The 17,883-nt window shown below is 43.6% G+C and overlaps 2 protein-coding genes across 2 annotated transcripts in view; one reads left to right on the top strand and one right to left on the bottom strand.

Annotated features, from left to right (window-relative positions):
* SPIDR (scaffold protein involved in DNA repair) overlaps positions 1–11,978 on the top strand; it is a 154,064-nt gene extending 142,086 nt beyond the window's left edge. The window contains exons 14-19 of the mRNA XM_053467897.1: positions 1,510–1,711; positions 2,904–3,050; positions 6,175–6,268; positions 8,515–8,635; positions 10,549–10,602; positions 11,524–11,978. Of these exons, the coding sequence (XP_053323872.1) occupies positions 1,510–1,711; positions 2,904–3,050; positions 6,175–6,268; positions 8,515–8,635; positions 10,549–10,602; positions 11,524–11,652 (747 nt within the window). The 3' untranslated portion in view covers positions 11,653–11,978. The remainder of the gene's footprint in view (positions 1–1,509; positions 1,712–2,903; positions 3,051–6,174; positions 6,269–8,514; positions 8,636–10,548; positions 10,603–11,523) is intronic.
* Positions 11,979–12,692: 714 nt separating this feature from the next.
* Positions 12,693–14,687, bottom strand: CEBPD (CCAAT enhancer binding protein delta). Its single transcript, XM_053466206.1, has one exon. It carries the CDS (start codon positions 14,568–14,570, stop codon positions 13,668–13,670), a length of 903 nt encoding a protein of 300 aa, XP_053322181.1. The 5' UTR covers positions 14,571–14,687; the 3' UTR covers positions 12,693–13,667.
* Positions 14,688–17,883: the final 3,196 nt, after the last annotated feature.

The raw sequence follows: 17,883 nt of genomic DNA on the forward strand, positions 1-17,883 counted from the left end.
AAGAAGCAAATGTATCATAAGTGACAATTGTTACTTCTGGAGGAAGAATGGGAACAATGTGTGTCTCTTGTCTAGTTATTTATCTCCTTGTTCCATTTTCACCACTGCTACTTCCTTCATACGAGGAAGTTGGTACGATTTGTCATAAGTGTGTCCCAGTGGCATAAAAAGAATAATGAACGCTACAATTTAAACTGAGATCAGTAATGAATTAATGCCACTTGTTATATATGATTTATACTGCATATTGCTAAACTACTTCCATATGGGTTTCTTTGCGTGTTCAAAAAGTCCCGTAGGGAAATTAGATAGGATGTTAACCGACCATTGGTATTTTTTGATGTAGGTCACATCATGACACACAGGGTTGTTTCACTGATGGGGAATTAAATTAGGAGCTGGGCTTGGCAGGGCTGATCAGCTGAAATCGGTCGTTGACTAGTTTTTATTTGAATGGAACAGGTTGTATTGAAAGTGTTATTTCATTTGATTCAGCGATGATGATATCATATGCACTTGGCAATGATTACATAATCTTGTGCCTGTCTGGTTATTTAAAAATGGGACACTCGCTACCCAGCAGTATGAAGAATTCACACCATTTAAATTATGCCGCTGAATGAATTCTGTTCTTACTGCTGCCAAAGACTACCCGGCAGCATGAAAAATACACACTAGTCCTGTTTTAAATGACCTTTCAGGCAATCCCAGTGACTGAAAAATGTCATTGTGCATTTTCTACTCAATATTAATTGTCATTTTAATACTGCCCAACATCAAAAACACCAGTAATTATTTTATCTTTAATGCATTATTTTAATCTGTAGATTGTTGAGCTGAACACCGGGGTAATGCACGTATCTTGAGTCTTTAACCATTGTTGATCAACTTGTTCAAGTGTTTAAAAGACTTTAACAGAGAAATCGTGGCTTAAAGCTGTTTGACATTTGAGATCTCACCTCAGAAACATATACTAACCCATGTAAGGGCTTTTTATACCCCAAAGGAACGTACCTGTATAAAAATCTTCACCCTCATGCCCCCCTGTGAAGTATGTCAACAAGAACTTTGCTCTCTGTGATGTTTTCGGTTGGGAGTGATTAGTGGCAGATTAGAGCCCTGTTTAGTTAGCGAATTATAACCGTAATCATTCTTTTTTAAAAAAAATACAGTCCCAGGCTCTTACTTCAGGTCTTCCCCAGTTATAGTTTTTGAGAGAGTCAAAGATGGACCCGTTTGTGTTCTGGCGCATGGCTAGAGGATTAGGCTCCTTTATGTGAAATTGTTATTTTTGGATAGCTAATTATGTAACCAAGTAGCAAAAAATATAATATTGACGGTTTAGTTTTGAAACCAACTTCCTGCTGGTTCTTCTACACGTTATTGAGCTTCGGGGCCAGAGGACACTATGATGCTCTCATACCCAGCAAACATTCGAGATCTCTTAAAAAAGACAAAGGTTTTGCCATCCAAGCTGTTAATGTTGTTTGATTTTTATTGGAATTGTAGGTAGATGGGGAATATCCTCCTCAGAAGGACATCTGGATGTTTGTGACGGACACTTCTCTGCAGGAGACGTTGGGTTGCTCTCCAAGGGTCCTGCCCGTTTGTGTGTCTCCCTCCTGCGTGCTGAGCAGAGGTGTCCTGTGGGGGCCGCTGCGCAGCCAACTGCCATGTGCTGTGAGCTTTAAAGACGCAGTGAAAGAAAATGGTAAGTCTGCAAAGCAAAAGCCGAGCATATCTTTCAGTAACCGATGGAAGAAAAATGACGACCTTTCAAAATCCATAGTGTTTGCTTTCTAGTTTGGTGCCCACTCTTTATAATTTACATAATGTTTACTTTTACTCGTTATTTTCAAAATCCTAATTTTAATATTGGGAATAATGTTACATTTGGCTTTAGTAACATTTTATGTCGCTTAGTTGTGGGCACTTCTTATATGATCCTCCTGCTCCCATATACCGGGCACCTACCATAGATCAGGCTTAGTAGAAAATCCCACTTAAACAAAATCACATAAACCTGAAACCCTAGATTTTTGGTGACTCATGGGAACCACTGGATTAGAGAATATTAAGTGTGGGGTTAGGTAATAAAATGCTCTTGGGAAATGTAATCCGTCATTGTTGGCTGAAATTGTTATTAATCTATTTAAATGCAATTAATAGGCCATATGCATTCCCAGAATAATCATGATTGAATACATCTGCAGCCAGATGACTTTTATTGCACATATTTTTGTATATTCAGTATGATTACAAGCTTCGCAAGCTTTTCTTTCCCCCGCTAAGCTTCACATGTTCACTAAACTGCGAGTTTGCAGAAGAGTATTCCAACTCAGACTTTACTATACATTATGGAGGGCCCGACTCCAGTGAGATACTGCTGCAGGAGGGCCGAGATCGCCCTGTTTAATGCATAGCTAAATCAATGAGATCTACATGCATTAACTCTATATTATGCAAAGCCAGCTCAGTCTGTCTTGTAGCCCTTAGTTTTGGATTAGATTCAGTATAGCCTTACACATACCCCATACATGTTTCAGTCTCCTCACTGTATTAGCCTCTACCCCTTTTGCTGGGAGGCTATTCTGCTTATCTACTACCCAGCTTTAACTATGTGATTACTCTCTATCACTAAATAGAAGCACTTTGAATGAGTTCACAGTGTGTTTACTTGCATGTGATCTTAAAATAATCGTTTTGTTTTTCTAAAGTGGAATATTGACCTGTCTATGTGTCCTTTTTTGGTTCACATTTGCAGGTGGGATAATGGGCTTTTTTGTGTGCTTACCTATTTGGATGTATCCATTATAAATGGAGCCAGAGCTTGTGTGTGCTGCACCATCAACTGCCAGACTCTTTATGGATGATGGTGTCTTAAAAAATGTTTTTATTGGCAGGCAAGATAATCTGTGTTGAACGGACTGTTCTCTCATTACAAAAGCCCCCTTTATCCTGTGCTCTTGGCGTTAACGAGCTGACCGGCCCTGTCATACTAGATCAACTGGATTCCACAACCGAAGCAAACTCGCTGTGTTCTGTGAAAGGTTGGTGCAGCAAGACGCTTGACACATGTCTCGAGACACTCATCACATCATTAATGTTAAATAGACAAAAGTAATACATATAATACGTGGACATACTCGTTTCTATGTACTATTCAACCGATCCCCACTACTTCCAAATCCAGACGGTTATGAGATGGTTGGAGCATGTTTGCTGCAAATTCTATGAGCGTAACATTGACCTTGTCATGGTCTGACCTAGTCATATGCTGTGTGCTGGGTCTAGAGAGGTCACGGTCAGCACTCGGGTTTCAAATGCTAGGTTTTGTTATTCCAATGACCTAACGAGGGTGAATTTAGTGCATAGAACCCTTTTCATGTAAGTAGAATCCAAGCAGACACTAGTAATGGGAGTCTGTATGTAGTAAGACTGTGACACTTTACGCTTTACAATGGTTTGTTGAGCAGATGCAATAGGATACTCACTAAAGCAAGATCATATTATAGCTAGGCTTTCCTTAATCGGGGCTTGGGAATGGAAGTGGACACGTTTGGGCAAAAAAGGTATAAAATATTGGCAATAATGTAATAAAACCACATGTTGGGTGGCTTCATTCAAAGCAAAACAAGTCTGACCAACTGGGAAATTATATTTAATTTGTCTGCTAATTGTTATTAGTATATAATTGATGCTGAATGGGAACCAGAGTCAGTGTGCCCATCATACTGTGTGTCTTAAAAATCAGGGAGACGCTATTTTCCAAACTAATGGCACCCTTATAGAGCTGACGGATTGCGTGTGTTTTGTCAACATGCTGCTTTCTGTTGTATGTACAATAAATGGTATTTATTTTCTCTGTAGTTTTCAATCATTCAGTAAATGTACAGTTTCAGTGTTTGAAATAGCTTGAAATCCTCCCGTGCAGCGATGAGAGATGAACTTGTGGCATCGGGTCTTTGTCAGAGATAAGAGCAGCAGATTACATTTATAAAGACTATAGTGGGAGTGAGAAGTAACCATGACTTTAACATTTACAGTAACGTTAACAAACACAGAGGTGGTGGAGACGGAGGAGAGGGCCCGCTCTTATGAATTTATAATATACAAGCCGGGGAATGTGTATCTATCATTATGGCTGATCTAGACTCTTTCTGGCGCATGAAATCAAGGAGCCTAGTATCATTTATTTGCATATGGTCTGCCTTCCAGTCTGTGGCTATAGATTGTATTGAACAGTATATTAAAATATTGATCCATACAGCGGCTGTGCCTTTAAATATAAATATATAAGACATTCATCTGGCTGCTTTGGCTCCTCTGGAAATTGGACGATTTTCCTTTTTTCTGGATCGTGAATCTCAGGAATACCTGTCAGGTGAAAGCCGTGATACCGCTGAGTTTTCAGAGGAATTGAAATTAGATGGAGGTGGATTTTGTAAGCTAGTGTCTGATTCACTATTTATGGTATATCATAAAACCGACGACTTTAGGAACACGTATCCTCAGAACTGCATGTTGATTACTGGATTGGTGTCGCTGATTGGTATCCGGTTCCCACGCAGTCGTTGGTTTGATGGTCTTCTTCCTCAGTTTAGTAAGATGTAACCCTTGTGTTCTTTCTACTTTCCAAAGGACATGACTAGGTATTCGTGAAGCTCTTTCAGATTATGCCTGCAGCTACGCTCTGGTCAAAATTGAAATGTTAGACTAATTTAAAATCAAATCACGTCATAACATGTAGTATGCAGACAGTTGCTTACATCTATAGGGGGTATGCAGGCAGTTGCTTACATCTGTAGGGGTGCGCAGACAGTTGCTTACATCTGTAGGGGGTGCGCAGACAGTTGCTTATATCTATAGGGGGTATGCAGACAGTTGCTTATTTCTATGGGGGGTATGCAGACAGTTGCTTTTATCTATAGGGGGTCCGCAGACAGTTGCCTTTATCTATAGGGGGTGCGCAGACAGTTGCTTATATCTATAGGGGGTGCGCAGACAGTTGCTTATATCTATAGGGGGTATGCTTAGTACATGGAATCAGAGCAGGTGAAGTACTGTATATGACTGGCTGGTTTGTTCTGTTGCCTGTTTAGAAGGGTTAATCATCTGATAAATTGGATCGCAGGTTCTTTATTGTAACTTGTCAGGTTCTGGAAAGGATTATGACAATCATAACAAAATACTTTAGGATTCTGGCAGCCACATGACCCTTTTAAAGCAATACATTTAAAAAACATATATCCAGCGGGGCAGCAGTTATTTTAATGTAATCCTGATGTGTACGGTTCCCAGGGGAGGGCTGGCAGCCTAAGGCCTGGGGGGCAAGTCACGTGAAGTGGCTCCGCCCCCTCACACTCGCCTTTCACCCCTCACCTTTCAGACTGCTGGAAAACTTATCTAAACGGCCGCTGGGTGCTGATGCCACCGGCTGGAGCTACTTTAATCCTTTTTTTTTTATTTATTTAATATACCGAATCGGCTTGCCATATTAAAAATAAATAAATAAACTATTAAAGTAGCGCCGGCCGGCAGCATCAGCACCCAGCGGCCGTTTAGATTCGATTTCCAACAATCTGATGGCCGCATAGTGATGGGAGCAGCGTGGGGGGTGAAAGGTCCGTGCAAGGGGGCGGAGCTTTCACCCCTCACGCTGCTCCCATCACTTGGCGGCCATCGCATATGGCCGCTGGGTGCCGATGCCGGCCGGCGCTGCTTTAATACTATTTTTTTTTTCATTTAATAGCCGATCCGGCTTGCCATATTAAATTTAAAAAAAAAAGTATTAAAGTAGCGCCGGCCGGCGGCATCAGCACCCAGCGGCCGTTTAGATTATATTTCGGGCGGCCTAGGGGGCAATTGCCCCCCGGCCCAGCCCGCCCCTGATGGTTCCCCCATGTCTTACCAGTTACATAGATCACTAAATGCCACTTTTTTGTGGAAAGCAGATTTTGAATTTAGATTTTTTTCGCCTTCAAATGAGCTGTTCAGGTGGCCATCCTGTTAAGTGTATGAGAAAATGTTATTACATGGTAGGTAAGAGCCATTCAGTCTAACCCTCCTCATATTGGACCTGCTGGTAAGAGCTGTAAACCTGCCCTATGTATGCCTAAACTCCCTGTCTCCATTATTATCTCATGTGCTCATTAATGTCTTTCTGGTTTGCAGGTATTGTCGTTGGAGTAAATGAGAGAGCAGCCTTTTCTTGGCCTGTTTGTGACGGCTGTGGCAGCAGCAGACTTCAGCTCTCGGCTGAGGATGGGTGAGGATCAATAGACATGGTTTTGCGTCTCGGTCGCTCATCTCCCTTTACCACCTGCTGATGCCCCCATTTATTCATGGAAGGTGTTATTTCTCCATCAGGGATGCAACTATATGGGTCCCCATAGTCACACTGGTGCACCCCAAATACACACACTTGCCTTGAATACTGGTGTGTTTTTTCATGGTACTGTAACATGGGGTACCTCTGATTAGAGGGTTCTAAAGATCTTACAGCACAAGACAATGGGGAGTATCCATTATTTATTCATTTTGGAATACAGTGCTTTGGGGAAAGTGCCTTAACGTTCCCTTTCGCTGTTTTATTTGTAAAGTTGCAGTTATAAAAGTTTTCTTTATTTTAGAGTTTTCAGCTGGACTCTTTTCTCTTTCTGTACCAGTATGCCTTAAAATATCATTGATTTTAGTTGCTCCCCTATTGTAGCAGCACCTTGGAGTCTGCTGGCTCTCTTTAAATATGTGTCATGCATTAATCTAAATTGTCTTAATTTTTGCCATCCACCCAAAGTCAAAGCCAAGGTTTTTCGGGTATTTGTATGACCCACCCCCCAGTATCTGGCATTTCAGTGTACAGTAAACAGTCTATTGCAGAAGCCTTCTGGCTATTAGCAAAGCATTGCTGTTGGAAACGTAACACCTCTGGTGTTTGCATTCTGTAGCCGTAGGCTGGGTTTGTGAGGGTCAATCCATTTACAGAAATGGTGAAATCAGTCTAAAGCCTTTTTAAATACTCAAGGTTTAGCGGGACGGTATAAATGTGAATAGTGTTACAATTAAAGGTCAAATGTTTTTCTTCTGTAAAGTAATTCAATTACACAAGGCTAGATATTCAGAAAACAATCACTACACACACACACACACACACACACACACACACCATCTTTACCTTAATCTCTGTGTTATATGAACACAGCAGCGAGATTTGTTGTAGATAATCAGCTAATGTTACTCTTGCCGTTCCCCCTGTATATTTTTGCGGTTCCGCGGGGAGATCAAGCTGCTTGACTCTCCTTTAGAGATCTCTTAAGTGCTGCGTGGACCTTTTACAAGCCACAGGGGGATTGTTAATAGACACATTCATCTTAACAAACCAGCCTCCAAGAGCGAGGTGGCTGCTTCTTTTTATATTAATCTGTGTAGTTTTGGTGTTATAAAATTGGCAATCCAGCTTCTAAATGCTCCATAACATGGGCAAAGTGTGTATTGCTGTGCAGTCCAACATCTGTGACCGGTTACCATTGGCGTTTCTAGGAGCACCAAAAATGTTTACATTTATTCTCTTTCCAAGAAAAGTGCATGCTGTGGGCGCCTTACTGATATCATTAATTGTATTTATTTCAATTGTCTGTTTTGTATTCACTTCCATCAAGTTTGATGTTTCTGAGAGTGAAAAACCATTGGTTTAGAATGGAAAACTGGGTCAGTGAAATGGAGCAAATTACAGAAGGTTTGCCTACAGAATTGCTTTTTATAGGATTTGTTTAAAATAACAAAACAATAATAAAATAGATTTTAAGCCTCCAGATTGAATTGCTTAGTAAATGCAATCCTTTACACATTGTCACTAAACGTAATTTCATCACTTTCTTGCTCAGAAATGTCACGGCCTATTAAAATAGTTTACTGTTACTTTTAAAAGCCCCGTCCTTAAAGTCGCAGACGGGGTCTGTAGCCCCTGGTGCCACCAGCAATATTGGGATCCCTTTGGTTTAACATCAAAGTGCTTTGATCAGGCACCGGGGGGGATCCCTGTTGTGCCAGGGGCCAGACCAGAGAATCCAGGCTGTCTGCTGCAGGATGGATAGAGAAATATATAATAGGCATGAGCTATTTTATCTTCAAGGGACAATCCAGCCATCACATGCACTAGTTGAGGGGTTTTTGTGGTGTCCCCTTGGAAATGCATGGCGGGCTTCTGCAGAAGCCCTCCCTGCAGCTATTTTGTGGGCAGGAGAAATATCTCTTTGCATGTTATATACTTACCGTCGGTCGGCTCAAGCGGTTATAGCCCTTGAAATAAAAGAGACGCGTAATAAATTGGGTGTATGTTGCCATACAGTCATATCTGTGACTTTAAAAGACGCAGAAAACGTAGTGAGTGCGCGATACTTCTACTCTACCCAATCCTACGTTTATGGAAATCTAGGTGACTTGTCGCTGGTAAATGGCTAGTAAAATTCCAATATATAAATAAAAAACACTTGGCCTTTTTCTGTTTTTTTGCAGGGGATTGAATAAATATTTCTGTAGCAGTTGCTCCCGGGATATAAACTCCCCAATAATTAAGATGCAGCTGGAAGTATTTCTACGATCTGAACAAGTACCTGGATGTAAAGTGAGATTAAAGGTATGTGATGGCTTCGTCTCTCTGTCAGCGCCCCCAGATCCATACTGTGCAAGGGAATAAATGATACGCTCCAGTAAGAACCCACCTTACAATAACTTACTTTTTCTGTTGTAACACATTTGTGTATATATATATATATATATTAAGCTAATAGGTTTCGGTTCGATACGATCTGCATGCCTTCCAGTTAGTAAATAGTCCCCATCGTTTGGAAATGCGTATATACATTTGATTATGCTGAATCCTATAATATAGATGCCCAATGTGAGGCCTGCAAACAAAGCTGTGTTTGGCAAACCCGCTTTGAATCTGGATTACACGGGGGGCAGTCTGGAGGTCAGTTAGGGGGTTTGCAGGAGTTGAGACACCCGGTATTATCATAAACTAGAAAACAAACACTGTTCTGTCTGCCAAGCTCCCTGCTGAGTTTGTGAGTCTGGGGCGGATACTCTGTCTCCCAGGACTCACTCGGAGGAGATAAAATGTTTGTGTCATAGTGCAAGCTCAACGAGGAGATCATCACTTTACTGCCCTCATGGAAGGACAGAATTATAATGAAGGCCAATATCAACAACACGTCTTGTATACAGCCGTACAGTGCTCTAACACAACTAGCCTGTATTATCAACTTATTTCACTGCTACTATATTCTCCATACCCATCCCACCATTTATTACTAGTTTGGGCTGATATTTTTGTCATTGTGCCCGGTACTGGTGAATATCAGTCCTTGTTGTGTGGTTATTTAGTCTGGGTTTTTATTTTATTACATGGAGTGTCCTGGTTAAGGCACATTAGAGACATGGAGTTCTGCAGCTTGACTTACAGCATGCTATCCCACTCCAAGGAACAGCATGCAGGGGATGTGCAGCATATCAGACTGACTAAATAAAGTCATCCCCAGGGCCACATTTCCAACGTGGCAAGCTAGGCACTTTCTTACACGGTGTGCAGACAAAGGTTGAGATATTTAATTGTAGCCATGTCCTCTCCGTTCTACAGCCTACCCATCTTAACTAAAAGGCACCAACGTCTTCCCTATTATTGTTTCCTGTTAAATATGTTAAATATGGGGTGCTTCAAAAAGACTGGAACTTGGTTATTATAGTATCACTTCACTAAAAGGCAGCAGGGAAGACTCAGCCAACAACAGGCCAATAAGTCTCACGTCAGTAGTTGGTAAATGAATGGAAACCATCCTAAAGGAAATGATTGTTAAATATCTGGCTGTACATTGTTTGCATGACTGGGTAACTACGATCATAGACCAGGCTTGTTGATATCAACCTATCTAGACAGTCAACACTGTCCACCATAGAAGACTTATAAATAAATTGCAGTCTTTGGGTTTGGATATCAAAATAGTTGAAAGGATAAGGCAATGGAAGGAAGGAGTTATTGTGATATTGCAGAAGGTCTTATGTCGTTTTGCAGGTGGTACAAAGGTCTGCAACAGGGTAGACTTTTCAGGTAGAACAAGTCTAATGGCAAATGACATAAGTAAATTAGAAGAATGGTCGAGAGTGTGGCAGCTGCAGTTTAATGTTGATAAATGTAAAATAATGCACTTGGGAGATAAAACATCTCAAGACAGAATATAGCACTGTAGATATTAGTAACAGGAAGAAGTAGGTGGTTTTGCAGCATGTTTAGTTTGGAAGAAGGAAGCGAAGGGAGATGTAATAGAAACATTTAAGTACTTAAAGAGTACAGGAGGGAAGTTTTGTTCTATTATCCTCTGAAACAAATGACACATTCCTTAAAAAGTTATTGAAGTTACCCCCATGGATCCATCAGAAATATCCCAGCGGTCCACACAACACTGGTTTTGAAACACACTACATCTACATGCCCCTGTTTTTATCTGGATGAAAAGGTTATTAAATGTTGTTCATGTCCCTTTTGTTCCGCAGCTGCTGCAAGGAACCATATCATTCCTCCTGAGTTTTTGTGACAGCGAACTTGGGGTATGTTAATGAGAAACGTAATAATTGTCTTTCCTCCCTGTGATGTAATGGGAGTTGTGTATTGTCTTATCTCGCACACGCCTGGTTCTGTTTGATGAAAAAGTACAGTAGGTCGTGGAGCCCACAAACACAAAGCCAAGTCATTTGTAATGTAGAAAATACCTGCCGGAAGCTTTGGAACAGTGTATTGGCCAGCTTACAGCTTACTTACGTCTTGATGGATTTAGGGATCTGTTCATTATGTACCAAGTTGAATCAGTAAGTAGAGTCTGGGTATTCACTAAGAATGACGTTTTGCGATTGGCTGATGAAGCTGGTTGTGAGCCAATAAAATGCGTGCTTACGTACAGCTCTCTGCTAAGGTGCCTCACCATCAAACCCTAACCCTGATGAGATCAGTGGAAGCTGTGCACCCCAAGTTCCTCAAAAATGCACCCCAAACCAAGCTCTACTGTATAGTTTGTGAAGTTGTGATAATACGTCACACATACGTTTTATGTTTAGTATATTAGCAGGAAATGTGTTGCTTACAACTGTTATTGTGATGTATAAAGGATCTACCTTATACAAAACCAATGCTTTGCAGAACAGGTGACAGAGCTGAAGAAAAGGGGGTGGGGGTAAAACATTATATCTTTATCTTTACAACTACTTGTCATATGTTGATAGCGTGAAGTGTAAATGAAATGATATATTGACAATGTATTGCCCAAGAATGGAAAATAAAAGGTGTTATCGGGAGCAGACATTGCACATGATAGCGGTGTGCTGGGATTTTGTAGTACCTGCGTATAACTGTCTGTACTGAAAGGGGTCATAAAACCGGAGAGGACCTTGCCACCAGATTTTTATCGCTGCAAGCTGCTTGGAACACAATGTACAGGACTATTTGCTGAACACACATGCTTTTTTTATCTGCAGCGTTATGATGTGAACGGCATTATTGGAAAAGAAGTGGGACCCTTGAACTGTTATGTCCAAACTAGCGCAGTCCGCCCGGAGAACACTCTGGCCTTGGAAGAAATCTGCCTTCGGAGTGCAGGAAGCTGAACTGGACACCCCGGCATCGACAGCAGATACCCCGACAGCTGCCAGCACGTGTAATGATACTGCTGCACGGGCACCAGTAGGGTAGTCCCAATGATAGATCCTTTGGAATTGTCTCACCTGTGTTTAAGCAGGAAATCTGTATAAATCATTACCTGTAGTCTGGCTGTACCCAGCAGTGCGCTGATGCATCTGGACTTTGCCACATACTGCAGCTATTAGCTAACTGAAGTCAGTCATGTTGTTTCTGTCCCTTGCTGTGACCATCATTGTCTGTCTGGCCTGTACGAGGTTTCATTATCCAGACACGTGGAACCCCCACGGTCAGATCTCCGACAGCCCACGTTTGGGAAATATCTACGTACACTTACAAAAACTGCACAATTACCTGGATCCCTGCTCTCGTTAAGAGCATCTTATTGGTGTATTAAACGCTTCATCTTCATTAGAGTCACAGTTTAAAGACCTGTCCTTAAAGGAATAAAGCTAACCCCAGGCTTCACCTGCGGTTAAGGTGGACCCAGCAGTATGATATGCACTGGCTGATGCCTCACTACTGGCAGGTCCTGGGTATGGACAGGACTGTCCTGGTAGAAGAAAGTGCTAGCAGTTCGGTTGTGCAGTATAGATCCCTATTACATAGGAATTGCTATTCCCATTACATTCTCCTCTTTAAAAAAACAAATAGACTGAATTCAATGCAAAGTTCGGTGACTTCTTAATGTGTCTTTTATTCAAGTAACGCGTGTTATTTTCCTGTAAATATTCTGCCATGTTGGGATTCCTCCCGTGTAAATGAACACGCTAATAAAAAAAGGAAGCCTGTCTGTGACGTTAAGCTGTGGGACAGTTATTTCTCAGATAAGATGCGCAAAGAATCTTTATTCCTACCTCACCTTTCCGTTGAAAGGGTTAAATTACCTCCATGAAGGTTAAGGATTCGAGAAAAGAACGTGCTTGAGGTGGATGCGTCTATCCCACTTACTTTTGGGATACACAATATCCCCTTTTACCAGCAATAATAAACAACGAACAGTCAGAAATGTTGTATATTTCTTTTTTTATTAATATTAAAAATGCAGTAAAAATGATCATATAAAAAGTTTGAGCATGCTCATTTCTTCCTAATATCTACAATAAAAAGTTTCTTTTTATCTCCAGCGAAATAATTTTACAAAATGTACCATCATAGCTGCATCGGTATAGAATATAGAAAAACTACCATTACAAAAATAATTTAGGGAAGGGAAATGTCTTCGCTTTTTCCTCTATAGTTTTTGTGGAGAAGAAAATATATATATAATATTTATAATATATTTAGTTATATATTCCAGGGGTAGCGCTATCATTTGGCTACACATTCAAAAGAAACGAAAATGAAGACCAGCACAATTTCCGTTTGGCACGCGTTCCCGTACAGTACGTCCAATTTTGGATTAACAGAAGCCGGCAACGTCCAGCGTTCCAGCTGCCGTGGACTACAATTCCCAGCATCCGGCGCAATCAACCCACAGCAGCTGGAAGGCTGGAAGCTGTGATGTTTCTGCTACTGTGCAGGGCTCCATGGTTCACCAGTAAATAAAAGCTTAGGCGATACGGGCTTCCTGGTGCGGAAGCCAAATTCAAAGGCGAGAGGCGTTATTGCCGAGATGGGTCACTGGGCTCCGCTGCTGTGGAAGGTACGGCGTAAGGCACTGGGTGAAGCCGGAGACCCGGCGGGCACTCGCCCGTCAGTGACCCGATTGTAATCCGTGTGGCCGGTCCATTAACCCTCTGAATGCCAGTAGGGTCAGCGATATACCGCCACTGGCACACACAGGCTTGCAGAGACATCCACACGTCCCTTTAACCCCTTGAACTGTCTTATTGCACTCAAACATATTCACATAAAACACAGAGATCAGGCTGCGGCTCAGTCCCGGAGGGTAAAGTTCGTGGCCGTGGCTGCAGCCCCCTCCTCCAGGAGATGCTGTGAGGTATCGAGAAGAAGTTGTAGTCCGTGGGTGGGAGGGCGCCGGTTACCGGCAGTCAATGCCCCCCAGGGTGGGCAGGAAGGTACCGGAGGTGGCTGTGGGGGGCAGCTGTTTGAAGAAGTGCCTGAGGCTGCTCAAGTCTCTGGTGAGGAGATCGATCCTCTTGTGCAGCTTCTCGTTCTCGGAGGAGAGCTCCAGCAGCTTCTGCTGCATGTCCAGGTTGCGCTTCTTCGCCTTGTCCCGGCTCTTTCTCACCGCTATGTTATTCCTCTCCCTCCTCTGCCGGTACTCTGGGCTGTAGCGGTCCACGAGCTTCTTCCCCGACCTGTCTTTGCACGATGTGGCCGCGTTGGAGGAGGAAGGGGACGGGCAGGCAGAGCTGTTGGAGCTGCAGGGCTCCGGGGAGGTGGGCGGCGTGGGCTGCAGGCTGACGCTGGTCTGCGCACAGGTGGCGATCTGGCAGGGCAACGAGGTGGACAGGTCACTGTCGCTCCACTCGGGCTCCCTTTTGACCTGCTGCTGGTGCGACCTGCTGCTGCTGCCGTGGCAGGACGATGCCAGGAGTCCGTTCAGGTAGTCCTGGCCGCACTCGGGGCGCTCACCAGCCTTGTGGTTGTTGTTGAACAGATCTGCGAAGAGCTCGTCGTTGCAGAGCTCCAGGTTGGGCACGGAGGACATGGAGTCGATGTAAGAGCTGAAGTCGATGGCGCTTTCATCGTCGTAGATGGCAGGGGCTGCGCTGAGCTCCGCCAGGGTGCTGCTGGTCACCGGGGGCTCGGGCTCCTCGCACATGGCTCTGGGCTTGCAGGGCGCAGGGGAGCCACTCAGCCGCTGCTCGTAGAAGTTGGCGGACTCCATGCACCAGGCTGCATAGGGAGACAGGCAGCGGGGCTCCAGGCTCATGGACGCGGTGCTCATGTGAATGGCCGGGGTCCCGCTACTTGGCATAGGAGAGCTGCTCGGCACTGCTGGGGCTCGCTGCTTGGCACCGGCGGCACTGCAGGGGCTCGCTGCTTGGCACCGGCGGCACTGTTAGGGTTGCTTGTCCCCGTAGAGGCTGTAGGTGCGCGGCTCTGTCAGTGAGCTGTGAGCTCTGTGTGCTCTGCGGCAGAATATATACTTCCTCGCCCCCCCCTTTTCTGACGTCTTAGCACCGGGGAGGGGGGGCGGAGGCTGCCAGGACTCGGTGTGCGGGGCTGGGACAGCTCCAGGGCTTCACCTCCAGCTTAACCCCTTCCCTGCACCCGGCCTGGGAGGAGACTTCAGTAATTACTGGAAAGGCTGGAGCTGATATGCAAAACCCCGCCAGGAGCAGCGGGGGCAGGCGGCTCGCTCAGGTGCCTCTTATCACTCTATTTACCCCATTAACAGGGGGAGGCAGGAACCTCTCGGTGCTGCTGGAGTTCCCTGTGGAGATACCTGCAGTATAATGTACCCCCACTTACTATTATTCCATAAGAACATTTTGGGGGGGATTTCTCCTGGTGTTATTTGGGGTGTAGTTTGCTGTGTTTATGTGTTACAGAGAGTGACTTTTACACAGGGACATCTTTTGAGTCAGGAACATACAGTGCCTTCACTGTGCGAGTGCGTCCTGCGCACTGCCAGCCGCCATGTAACATCAACATTTCAGCCCCAAAACCGACAGTATTCTGGTATAATATATAAAAATATTCAGAGGCTGGAGAAGACACCTCGGTGACACGCAAAAGGTCATGCAACATAGAACATCATGCAACATATGAGAAGTGTAGCTGTATGACTGGCCTGCATTATATCTGAGGACAAACCCTGTCTGTAGCAAAGACCCCCAAAACTCACAAATGAGTCTGAGTGGCGATGAGATGACCTGGTAATATGGCTTCCACAAGCATACAGGCATTACATACACAATGGGTCCAGAACATACATGTAAAATGAACGGGTCGCGCGTGGTTGTGCTGTAACTGTCCGCAGCGTGACTGTCCGCAGCGGGACATGCCTGGAATCCTTTCCATCACTTATGAGATCGCTTCCTACTGATGGAACATTCATCTATCGTGCTCCCCTTTATCCACACCTTACCCCATCACTCTTAAGATTGCAATAAAGGCGATCAATCTCTAACGTATCGGTTTGTGTCAGGCTGTCACTTCTAGTTTCGTTAGACCCTTTGAATATATGTACTGTAAGAAGCGCTGCGTATATTGTTGGCGCCATATAAATAAGAGATGATAATTGTGGATAGGTCCCTGATATAGCGGTGTTATGTGCCGATAACGTTCAGGCTGCAGCCCATCAATCTCTGTGCATGCAGTAGCAGATTGGTGCAGTGAGGAATGTGTTAACTGCATTGATCCTGTAAACGCGCTCGTGGTAATTGAGTGCAGAGACTCCGAGCGGCTCTTTGCAGGGAGCAAAATAACTTCCAGGCTTGTTGGTGCCAGCACAATATGCTGCCCTGTGCTCCACTTCTCACATGTTGCGTTTATAGTCTCTCGGTTAACCGTCTCAATCCTTAAGCGTTCAGTTCAAAGTATTTGTTGTCTCTGCGAGTGCAGCATACAGACGCAGCAATGCTTTTGAAGTCAGACACTAAAAGTTGTTTTTTCCCCCTAATTTTCTTTGATGCTACTCTATGGTTACCACTTTTTGACTTGCAATTATCTACCCATCAGCATAAAAAAGTGATTTCTAAGGTATCTGTGATCGGGGTAACTGGCTTATTCACTAAACCATGATCTTGCTGGTAGGTCAAGAGAGAAATGGAGTATATCAGTTCACCCAATGCACTTTATGGATGGGGACCAACTCCTGCGAAAAGGTCTGAGCTGGCCCTGTATGATGTATGATCCCTGTAATAGCTTCTGTTCTTGGCCACTACATTTATGACCCACCAACACCGTCATGGAATCCACACAGACGGCTGGTGTGTCTCTGCCTCCCTGGGAACGTCTGCTGGTTATCAGCACTGTATCTTGATGGTGTTTAGAGTGAATAACAGCTCCGAAGCAGGCAATGGCATTGGACTTCTAGCTTGGGCAGCGCCAACATCACCGCAATCCAGTGTGATCATGCAGTGCCACGTTAATGATTTTACACCTGTCAGTACCGCGCCTGCTCAGCACTTTTAATTGTAGGATTTTGTTGCCCCTTTATTTGTGCACACTGGGATAAGTTATAAATCCCCTCTTATCATAGGTGACAAAAGTTTATAAGTGGATGCCCTCCCATGAACCCCGTATTAATGCATAGTGACATCAGAGCGATGACATGTTCTAGCCATGCTGACCTGTGTTACCCTAGCAAGTTCCAGGTCACCAAGTTCAGTCCCCCCCGGAAAACGTATATTTATGAGGGCTTAATTTCTTTCACTTTACAAAGAAACGGATAGCATCAAATGGATAGATGATGCTGCAAAAGAAAAGCCGACTTTCCATGTTATTATTATTATTATTGGACCGGCGGTCTCATCTAATATCAGTTTGCTTTATCAATAGAAATGGCTGATTTAAATGGTTTTAATGTCCTGCCGCGCTTACATCACATGCAACAAACTAGTCAGAGTTTTGCCACCAATATCACATTGATTTCATTATCCTGCTAATCAATTCCTGCCTGGGAATATCCAACAAACCCCTCATGGTTAAGCAGGTTATGGTCCCAGAAATTACTTCATTTGTTTCAAGCAAAATGTCAAATGCAATTTTAAATCTTACTATATATTCAGAGCAGCTCGGAACAACCTGTCCCTATCCCAACGGGTCATTTCCCAGAAAATTCAATTTGTTTTACACCTTTGGTCATCGCTGGGAAATTCCCTCTCTCCACTCTCCCAAAAGCTATACTCCAGCTCTTCTGACCACTTCCAACACATATTTGAGCTGGTTTTTGTTGCATTCCATATGGAGACACTCAGTGGTATCTGACGCCCCCTACTGGTTGGACTTCAGGGAAAAAAAAACTACATATAGGCATCCTGTTTCATAAAAATAGCATTTTGTACAGGAAACGACAAGGTGTCAAAACAAGCTTCATTAACCCTTTATAGCTCTTTGATCAGTCTCCAGGAACATTCGGGCTGAAGTATGTCTTAAATAGGTTTACACAAATACACCTAACATGGCATACCTCCTCCTGTGTTTGAAATGTTCTAGCAGCCGCTACAAAACATTTAATTCCCACAAATATAACATTAAAAAGAATAAGACAGAAAGATGCAGGACAAAGAAAACATTTACTGCAGTGACGAGACAGATTCACCCTCAAAGTGACAGAAAAA

Source organism: Spea bombifrons, chromosome 5 (assembly GCF_027358695.1).
Source record: "Spea bombifrons isolate aSpeBom1 chromosome 5, aSpeBom1.2.pri, whole genome shotgun sequence".
NCBI lineage: Eukaryota > Metazoa > Chordata > Amphibia > Anura > Pelobatidae > Spea > Spea bombifrons.

Coding starts and splice junctions, on each gene's coding strand:
- CEBPD (XM_053466206.1), bottom strand. CDS start 14,570: ATGCCAAGTAGCGGGACCCCGGCCATTCACATGAGCACCGCGTCCATG.